This window comes from Danio rerio, chromosome 23 (assembly GCF_052040795.2).
Source record: "Danio rerio strain M-AB ecotype USA chromosome 23, GRCz13ab, whole genome shotgun sequence".
NCBI classification, from domain to species: domain Eukaryota; kingdom Metazoa; phylum Chordata; class Actinopteri; order Cypriniformes; family Danionidae; genus Danio; species Danio rerio.
Window position 1 is genome coordinate 47,443,075 of NC_141043.1, and position 11,144 is coordinate 47,454,218.

Consider the following 11,144-nt stretch of genomic DNA (forward strand, 5'->3'; position numbering starts at 1 on the left):
AAAAGAGAAACTTTGAACAGAATGTGAATTGGAGGTGCTGCTTTCGGAGGTAGACCGGGGGAAAAGCGGTGTTATTTGCAAGTTTGTCCTCCGGAATTAACAACAAAAGAAAAAAATAGAGTGGGAGAGTTTAGCTGATGCGGTTAACACAGTTGGGTCTGAACATCGCACTGAGTGCGTTAAAAAAAAGACATAGTGTGGTTTATAGCTGTAAAATGTTGCAGTACCCTTAACAGTCTCAGTGGCGCAGCTCATAAGACGCATAATCTCGGCTCGATTCCAGCGTCTGTGAACTCATTCTTCTTTTTTTCCCCGCTACATATCAGATTTTGCCCACTATTTATCATGAGAAAGACAAGTAGGAATCATCAATAAGTCTGTGCATCATATTTTATTTGCACATTTATTGAATGGAAATGTTTCTGATTCACGCATGCAAATTCATCTTCAGATAGTGTCTTTATAGCAATGTGCGTGCAGTAGATCACTCAGATTACACTGGGAAAACAGGCGACCGCTGCAAATTGTGCTTTAATGTTTAGCTGCTCAACTGTATGGTATGGAAACCTTATATACCTGCTAGATGAACCCGTCTCATACAGCTGCCATTACAAGGCTCAGACACTTTGTAGAGAGGAATTTAACACAACTGCCTCTAGGAGTCGCCAATGGAAATAAAACAGACACGCACAAAAAATGTGCGTACGCCTGCCAGAAAGCTGCCGTGAAGCTGCGCACATTCCCACGTTCAGTTCATTGTTAGTAAATCCAAACGTGAGCGATTCTGAGCGTGAAACCTGGCGTACGCAAAGTTTTTGTGCGTACGCAGCAATGATACATGAGGCCCCAGGTATTTTAGTTATGCGAATAAGCTGTGCCCCTTTTATCAAAAAGGTGTTTTTGATAATTTTGGTGATCCTTAATAGGGTGTGGAACTGAGGTAGATTTACCACTCTTTATCTGAACCCTCTATTTCCTTGCTTTGCTATTTCTCTCTGTTTGTTATATGTTCTATAGACCTGTATGTATAGTATAGTATACCTTTGTTCTATGTTTTATGTTATGTTTGTGCGTTTGTGCGTTATATGTCAGACTAGTCAAAAAATCCCATTATAATGAAGTGAATTGTATTGTTTGCTTCACAGAAAAAGCCATTGAAATGTTAGATCCCCCTGCCTAGCTGCTATAAGTTGATTAAAACTTATGAATGATTAATCTACTTCACAAGAAGTAGTAATAATTCCCTTTTCTAAATGAATAGATCATTACCGGGTCCGCTCGGAAGACCGCCGGTTATGGTTATGTTTATTTGTTCAAATTAACAATAAATGAATCCAGAATTTTAATGATTACTAATTTGTTATCATTGATAATAATAATTTGTTATTGTTGATAATTAATATTCATAATCTGAGTCAGCTCTATCAAGCAGGCAGGATCATATACAATCATATGTTTGTTTAACCAAATTGACATTAGGTTAAGCCGCAATATTAACAATAAACCGTTATTATTGATTATTAATATTCATAAACTGAGCTAATTTAGTTACATCTGATTGTCTGGGAATATCTTGCCACACTTCACAGTTGTGTATATGAACAATAGTATATAGTTTCTCTTTTATTGCAACATACAAACATGATGTATATACCTGACTTGCAAATAGAACAGAATAATTCCAGCATAGGGACACAAATAAACTTTTATTCTATCTATAATTTTAAATCAAACTAACATGTATCTAAATTACTGGTAAATGTCCACAGCATTAAATTTTCAGTATGATATTTGTTTTCTAAACTGTGTTAATTGCTCTGCTCATGTGACATGTATCTATTTGTTTTTACAGAGAGATGAAATTGGTGAAAATCCAAAGCTTAAACCACATAAACACAAACAACTCGAAGAACTCTATGACAGACTAGATTTGACAAAAAGAATAATACATAAATTGGGAACAGCAGAGATTCTTGAAATTAGTAAGTGTTCAATTCAGGCTCATGAGCCACATGAGGAGAATAAACTGGTAAACTTGTTCCTACAAAAGCTGATAAACATGAACTACAGATCGAGATACAATGTCATAAAACACATAAAGAAGGATGAATTGAAAACAGTTGTCATCAAAGGAGAAGATCTGGAAACAGGAGCAGACTACAAGTCTGATATTCACCCAATGGATGTTCAGATGGCTGTGTTTCATTGTGCTGATAGTTTCCTGAAGCAGCTGATGGTGACTAAACTCTCTCAGTGTCAGTTTGCTCTGCCTCTGCTTGTTCCTGATCCTTTTACACAACAGATTGAGTTTCCTCTCTGGACATTCAGACCAATCAACAAGAGCTGGAAGATGAAGACCACTAATAATGAAACCATCAGTCAAACCCAGCCGGTCTACAAGGCTGAGACTCCAATGGTGTTTTTCTTCAGGTTTGGCTCTGTGTCTTCATCTAAATCTCAGCTGGTGAACAGTCTGATCAATGAGAAACACAACACGTTCTTCCACAGGAACTGCCCAGGCGGCAGCAGAACCAGATTACTGATGGACGGAGTGGTGGAGATCGCCTGGTACTGTCCATCCGGGAGAAACACAGATTCATTTGATGACTGTGTTGCTTTCTGTAATCTGCATGGTGATGCAGCAGACAATCAGAAACAATATGAGATTCTGACCAGTATGAGTTCAGTAAATGTCCTTTTCTTACCTGATTTTGGACAGAAGAACCATTATAAGGGTTTGGTGAGATCACTCTGCAAATCTCCTCAGCCTTTCATTTGTCTGCTCACAGAAAACAGCTGTGATGAAACTGAACTGGGGAATGGAAAATTCATAATTGGTCTTTCTGACAAAAATGCAGGCGACACATCTAATCTAATAAGAAAGACTATCAGAGAGACTCTGCAGAAAAAGGCATTCAAACTTCAAGATGTGGCCAAACACTCAGGAATCAGAGTAGATGAAGAGGATCCAGAGTGTCAGAGAGGGAAACAGGCAGCACTGAAGATCATGAATTTACTGAGAGGAAAAGATCCATCAACAGTGAAAGAAACAATCCTGCCCTGTCAGGGAAAACTGTGGCATGACTGGTGTAAAATAAACAAAGAGCTGCATCGTCTACGAGGAGAAAATCTGGAGGAAGATAAAAGCACCAAACTGAAGAAGATGAGAGAAATAAGAGAAAAGCAGGTGACACATGGAGTGACTGAGTTTATGAAGACATTTATTGAACAAATGAAATCACAGAGAGACAGTGAAAAAAAACATTTTCTCAAATGGATGATGAACATGTTGGATGAATTTACTTCAGAGAAGCTCTGTGAACTTCATAAGCAGTATTATGCCAAATGGCATGAAGTCGCAGAATTAAAAAAGATGCATGTTAAACAAGATCAACTGCAGACTAAAGAAACAAACCTAGAAAGTACATCAGAACTAATCAATCTTACAGAGTTTGGCTTGGAGCACATCCTGAGAGAGTGCGGTCAGATCTATGAATCTGGGTCATCCATGAAGAAGAATAGGAGTCTGCAGTTTGACTTTCCTTCTCTCCCGATTTTTGCAGCAGATATGATGATCTCTGGATTCCCCCTGGAGCTGATGGATGGAGATGCTGCTCATGTTCCTCTGATCTGGGTCTCTGCTGTTTTAGATGAACTTGTGAAGAAACTGGGAGACCAGAGACTCTTTGTGCTGTCAGTTTTGGGGCTTCAGAGTTCAGGGAAATCCACTATGCTGAATGCCCTGTTTGGTCTGCAGTTTGCCGTCAGTGCTGGCAGATGCACCAGAGGAGCTTTCATGCAGCTGGTCAGAGTCTCGGATGAGAAGAAAACTGAGCTGAACTTTGACTATATTCTGGTTGTTGATACTGAAGGGCTTCGTGCACCAGAATTATCTGGAAGGCCAACAACACATCATGACAATGAACTGGCCACATTTGTTGTTGGTCTTGGAAACATGACCCTGATCAATATATTTGGAGAAAACCCATCTGAGATGCAGGACATTCTTCAGATTGTTGTTCAGGCCTTCATGAGGATGAAGAATGTACAATTGAATCCAAGCTGCATGTTTGTGCATCAGAACGTCTCAGATGTCACAGCTGGAGAGAAAAACACAGAGGGAAGGAGAAGACTGGTGGAGAAACTGGATGAAATGACAAAAATAGCTGCTAAAGAAGAAGTCTGTGACACTGAACGCTTCAGTGATGTCATTGATTTTGATGTCCAGAATGATGTGAATTATTTCCCTCACCTCTGGGAGGGCAGTCCACCAATGGCACCACCAAACCCAAACTACTGTGAGAACATTCTAGAGGTGAAGAAAAGTATTCTAAGACATGCTTCACAATCAGATGGAATAATGCTGACACAACTAAGAGACAGAATTAATGATCTCTGGGAGGCTTTACTCAATGAAAAATTTGTGTTCAGCTTCAAAAATTCTCTGGAAGTCTCTACATACAAGAAACTAGAGACTGAATACAGCAAATGGACCTGGAGCCTTCGCAGTGCCATGCTGGAGATTGAACAAAAGCTGCACAACCAAATAGAAAATGAAGCAATTCAAACTGTTGAGGAAACTGATCTTCAATCTGAACTAAAGGAAAGAAGTGAAGAAGTGAAAAAGACAATGTCTGAATTCTTTGAGAAAGACAGAGATGCAAATATACTCAATCAGTGGAAAGGCTTCTTTGAGATAAATATCAACCAGGTTCAAAAAAACATTGTGAGAGAAACTCTGAGGAAATTAAATGGGGTTCTTCAGCAGCGTGACATAAAGAAAAAAATGGATGCTCAGAGGACACATCATGAAAACACACTGTTTGAAAAGAGCAAAGAACTTGCCTTACAGTTTAAAGACCAGGCAAATGATGAAAATGTCATGAAAATGCAGTTTGATGATTTTTGGAAACAACATACAATAGGGATCATCAGAGACACACCTTTAGTCAAGGATATTGACATATTGAGAGATGTGAGAGAGCTACTCTGTGAGACTTGTGCAAGTTTTCCTTTGGACGGTCTGACAGAGGGCAGTGAGTACAAAGACATGAGCTGTTTGCCAAGCTATTCAGAATATGTAAAGTTAAAGAAATCTACTGGAATTATAGAATCTGCGAAAAAACTGTACAAAGAAGCAAAAAAAATGCTTGGTTTTGCTAAAGAGAAGAACGATGAGATAAGAGCCTTAATTTCTAACATTGCTGAGCACATAGATAAACTGATTCAGTCGTATCACATTGCAAAGATGGGCTACAACATCAGCTGCGTTCAGCAACTCAAAGATCACATAAAGACAAGGTTAGAAGAATATGAAAAGATGGATACAGTGCTATATGTGTTCAAGAATGAGTTCTTCATTGATCTGGTACTTTACCAATGTCAGAGAACAAGCAAAACATTTACAGACCAATACCAAATGTTCAGGGAAGTCAATGATCCTGTTCTCTATTTTGAGAAGAAGAGTGAAGAGTACTACAGAATCTTCCAGAAATACTGTACAGGAGCTTCATCAACTGCTGTTCTTGGTGAATTCATTTGTAATAAACTCAAAGAGCCCATTCTGCAGAGCGTCTACAAAACAACTGCCAGAGATATAGCAGATCAAATGAGGACAAACTGTGAATCACTGAATGGTAACAGATCAAACCTGGAGAAACACATCCTGAAGACCCTGGCAGAAAAAAAAGATTTCCAAGCATACATTAACTACATTACAAACCCCAAAGAACACTTCAAAACTTTCATCAGAGATGAAGTCAACCAGTTTGTCAGTGAGAAATTTGAAGATAGAGTTAGACCAAAGATGGAAAACAGCAGTAAAGTCCTGGAGCAACAGATCACAAATTCAGCCTGTGAATCCACCAAATATGTTAAAGAGAATGATGGAGATGTTGATTTGTGGTTGTCTCATTTCACTCAGCAGCTCTCCGGTGTGCTGGTATTCTCTCTTAAAAACTTCACTGGAGTGAATCAGGATGATTGTCAAGTCAGCATCCTTGAAGATGTGATAAAGAAAGAACTTCCTTCTATGATTTCTGACATTTGCAGAAAATCCTGTCCAGAAACTTTTCCAGTAAAGCTTGAACAGACAGACAGACCAGATGAGATTCTGATTGATCACTTCTGTCAGTGCTGTTGGGTTCAGTGTCCTTTCTGTGCCGCCATCTGCACAAACACCATAGAAGACCATCCTGGAGATCACAGCGTTCCTTTCCATCGTAATAATGGACTGAATGGGTGGCATTACAGAGGAACAACAAACCTGTGTATCAACATCTGCACATCAGCAGTAGCCAGTGATGGATTTTTTTACCCAAACAGCTCAGATAAGAGGATCCTCTGGAAGGAATACAGAAAAGGAGGTCCCAAATATGCCTCATGGAGCATCACCCCAGATCTCTCAGAGCTTCCCTACTGGAAGTGGTTTGTGTGCGAATTCCAACAAGATCTAGAAAAGCACTATGAACAAACCTATCAGGGCTACGGTAAGATTCCAGATGAATGGAGAAAATACACTCAAGAAGAAGCTATTGACAGTCTGAATAAATACATTTAAACAGCAATTATTAAAGAGCCCTGAGAGATATAGATGATATCAAAAACAGCTGAAATAACAATTATCTCTTCCACAGACATTGTTAAAGACGATGCAGCTATGAGAAATTTAATGGACTGTTATAAAAGGATAGCAGCCTAATCATCTTAAGTTAAACACAAAGAATAGCTCTAGCATTCTCATGATAGAAGAGATTAAACAACAAATAATGCCAGTTTACATGAACTTTTCTTTCAGCCACTCGTTTTTTGATAAACTGAACTCCGACAAGAAATATGCATATCTTTACAGAAAGCACAGTCATTTAAATTCTTTATTTCTGTTGTGTGTTTAACAAGGCAGATGAAACCTATTGTAAGAAATGGCTTTATTCTGGTTAGATTTAAATAGGTCAAATGGCTTAGTGTTCTTTAAATGCAATGGAAAGAAATCTAACCATAAAAGAAGAATTTTACACTCAGACTACCTGCTATGTATAGGTACATATAAGAGTCTGTTACTTTTTTCAGTGAATATAGAGCAAGTGTTTATTGTCATGTTTCCATTTAGAGATCCTGCATGTTTAACAAAACCCATATATTCAGTAGCTTTGGATAAATGTCCTACCTTACAGTTTTGTGAAATATACTGAGACAGCAAAGATGAAAAAATGCTTTAAAAATGACGTCATTTTTTATCATGTTTTAATAAATACTAAATAAAATAAGCGATGATCAAATTTCGTGTACGCCTTATTTATTGAACAGATATTTGTTACCTTCCCTTAATTCTGTCTTGGGGAACACAGGTACGCAGCAGAATTGGGGCTAATTTAATTTTAAATCACTTACCCCAAATGGGATAAATAAATAATTGGATATCTCTGTTTAATCATTCAAGTGTGCAAACAAATGCAAATAATGAAATACACCTAAGAATAATGAAATAAGATTTCAAGAGGAACTTAACATAGTTTTAAATGCACAGATGTGAGGAAGAGTAATTTATCAGGTTTTAACAATACTGATCAGGGGGGACTGAGACAAAAATTCAGCCCTGGAACTGTAGCTGTACCGGCCCACATTACCACACTGACAGGCCCACAATTCACTACCTATATTTGTGTACAGATGGTGAAATAATAAAAGCATTAGCCTACTGTAACATAACTGATAACATATATATTTTAACATATATGCTGGAGGTAAACAGTCTGTTCAACATTCCATGAAAATGGTCTGGGTTCAGTCGACAGGACGGTTTACGACTCCTGGCTCCCCAAAGTCTGGGTACCCCCGACAGCTTACGTAATCCAGGGAGACTGGACAGATAAGCCTTGATCTTCAAAGACATTCCTGCCCAAATACACACACACATACACACACACACACACACCCACGAGGCTGTTTCCACAGAAAGAAAATGAACTCAGAAATCCTGGACCAGCACAAAACTAAAGTGTTATGTTTTGTAAACTTTGCATCTCATTTCTGACTTTTCTTACCTGTGTAACCTCTCTTATAACCTGTATGCCTGTTCCCTTTAGGCCTTTTTAAAGCATAAATATTGTAAGGATATGAAAAATTATGTTGATGTACTTTTAAACCCCCCATGTTTGGTACCGATAGGTTTCTGCTGACATTTTACAACACATGATGCATAGAGCAAGATCATAACTCGCATTGCTTTATTCTTTAATTCCCTACATTAAATGCCTCTCCGCATGCTTTGGGCGGACACTCAAATTTGCATACGAGCAGCTTCGAGACAAAGGAAGGTTTCGCGCTCAAACGTTCTCCTGAAATCATTGGTCAGAATGCTGAACGGATTGTCACGTGACCCGCAGGTATAACCAGACTTCTCCCCAAACATCTGGGCAGAGTAGTCCGAACAAAGAACATCATCAACGGTGGCCCCTTTGAGGGCCACGCAGCTTTTCTACGCCACATGGACTTTCCCGATAGCTTTTCTTCTTTTCCGCTTTTCTTCTTTTCCTGCGAATAAGCTGTGCCCATTTTATCAAAAAAGGTGTTTTTGTTTTTATAATCTTGGTGATCCTGGCGTGTGGAACTGAAAGTTTTGTCACTCTTTTATCTGAAATCTCTATTTCCTCGCTTTACTATTTCTCTTTGTTGTTACACGCTCGATAGACCCGTATAGACCCGATATTTCCACGTGGTTTTACCTTTGTTCTATGTTTAATGTATGTTTGTGCGTTTGTTCGTTATCTGTCTGACTAGTCAATAAATCCCATTATAATCAAATGAATTGTATCGTTTGCCTCACGAGAAAATGTCACTGAAATACAGATTCCCCTGCCTAGCTATTATGAGGCCGTACTCACACTAGGTACAGTTGCCTCGAACCGGGCCAAAGCAAGCTTGTCCCCTCTCCCGTCTCCCCCGACGGCCCGCGCTCACACCATATCGGGCCTTGGCACGCTTACGTCATCGCTGCTGCGCTGTTCAGAAGCGCTCTATATGGCAAGCCTTTTTAGCATTTAAATCTTTGTTCTGACTCCATAAATATATTTCGAGATATCTCTAATTATATTTTGACTAGTCATAATTATAATTCGACTAGTCAGAATAACAATTAGAGATATCTGAAATTGCAATTGTACTAGTACGAAATCAGATTGTGGCCGCTCGGAAGAGCGGAGGCTCTAGTTATGTTTGTTTGGTCAAGTTAACAATAAATTGATCCAGAATATTAATGATTAATAATAATTTGTTATTGTTGATAATTAATATTCATAATCTGAGAGTCCGCTCGGTCGAGCGGGCAGGATCCTATACAATCATATGTTTGTTTGACCGAATTGACTGAAGCTTAAGCCGGAATATTAATAATTAAGAATAAACCGTTGTTGTTGATTATTAATATTCATAAAATGAGCTAATTTCTGTTACACTACCATATGCAATTTATATTTAAACAATTCAAGGACAATATATGACTAGGAAAAGAGCACACATAACAATGTATACATACAATTAAAGGGTCATTATCACTATAAAGTGCCTTTGAGACGTCAGAATTCAAAAAAAAAAGTTTGAGATTTTTTATTTAACCACATTGTTGTATTTATTAGACCCTAGGATGTAAGAAATGAATGTTGGTCAAGCTCCTGCACTTTTTATAAATAATCTGCAAGCAGAAAAACAGTAAACAAACCTCAAATTGTGCCAACCCTGTCATGGACAAAATCAAAGTATATTTTTGCAGTGTGATTATAAAATGTATACATTCAGAGAGGTAATGTGTCTCTTTACCAACCCAACCTTATAGATTATAGGAAAAGTCTATTTTTATTGATGAAATAAAGGACAAAACATTTATTTCCCACTAAAATATGCAATTGTTGCACGTTCTTTTCAAAATAAAACCCATCATCCAACATATTTTATCCAACTTTAAAATAATATACCTGGCTCTTATTGGTTAACAAAAAAATTACACAAGATATGTTTTATGAAATTTTCTGAAAATTTGTTTATTTTCATAAACTTTAAACACGACTGTGGAAAACAAGCTGACAGTGTTGACAAAGGCTTTAATTAGTGCACTAAATATGGAGGAACATTTGAAAAACAGCAGGTACAACAAGAAATATTAAAGAGTTAATATAAACAGGATATAAAAGGTTTCAAGAATTCAACTTCTATTTTCTATTTTCACTAACTACTGCAAACCACTGAGCCACCATTCCACCTCTTCTATTATCAATTAGGTTTTATCAATATGCAAATTAATGGGAAAATAAACAATTATTGTCCTTCAAATTAAACTAAATTTACTAATGAATGTAAATCTTTACATTGTACATTGGAGGAGGAGCCTGGCTCAGGTTAATTTTCATTAGTTTCAAGAACAATGGGGGATGCAAAACTCTCTGGCCCTTCCTTTCTTTCTTTCTTTGTCTTCTCTCTTGACACTCTTTTTACAATAAGGTAAATTAAATTACAGATGTTCACATTAATGTACAAATACTCAGGGCTGTATTTTTATTTCAAACAGTCAATGAGCTCCATTATATGGACTTTAAAAGGATATCCTTTACATAGACTGAGAGAGATATTGCCAAAAGGTTTGTATTGTCCACTCCTTTATTGCATCTGGTGTAGCATGTGTGTGTATAAATGTTGTAACATAAAAAAACGAATAAACAATAAAATATATAATATATAAATAAAGTGTCAATAACAATGCATATATCCAGCCTGTCAAGGAAGGATGTGACAGGGTGGACACCGACAGGGAGGACATATTTGGGTAAAGATACCATTAATAGCAAAGTGTTTCCCTATTTAAGCTCTTTGTAAAGAGTTTAAATGCTATTTTTTAATATTAAGTAATATTTCACTGACAGGGTGGACATGTTAAGCTTGACAACATTCAGTTTCAGGAAACATAAGATAGTTACTCTGTGCACAGCAGATGTTTTAACCTCCTCTGAATAAAGGAGAATGGGCACAGGGATGCCAATGAGTAGGGGAGCGCAGGGCACAAAGTAACGCAGGGTTAAATGTAACAGAGTTTTAAGGTATTTGCTCAGGGTTAACCATGGCATGCTTCCGAGGTTTTTACCCCAGTGTCAGCTGAC

General features: G+C 37.7%; 1 protein-coding gene across 2 annotated transcripts in view; it reads left to right on the forward strand.

Annotated features, from left to right (window-relative positions):
- LOC147838299 (interferon-induced very large GTPase 1) overlaps positions 1 to 7,277 on the forward strand; it is a 35,225-nt gene extending 27,948 nt beyond the window's left edge. Inside the window, exon 3 of one of the 2 annotated variants that reach the window (XM_087307837.1) lies at positions 2,255 to 7,277. In XM_087307837.1, coding sequence (XP_087163963.1) covers positions 2,351 to 6,559 — 4,209 coding nt within the window. In that variant the 5' untranslated portion in view covers positions 2,255 to 2,350 and the 3' untranslated portion in view covers positions 6,560 to 7,277. Of the gene's footprint in view, positions 1 to 1,852 lie in introns of both variants that reach the window. The other variant, XM_087307838.1, reaches the window with a different exon arrangement.
- Positions 7,278 to 11,144: the final 3,867 nt, after the last annotated feature.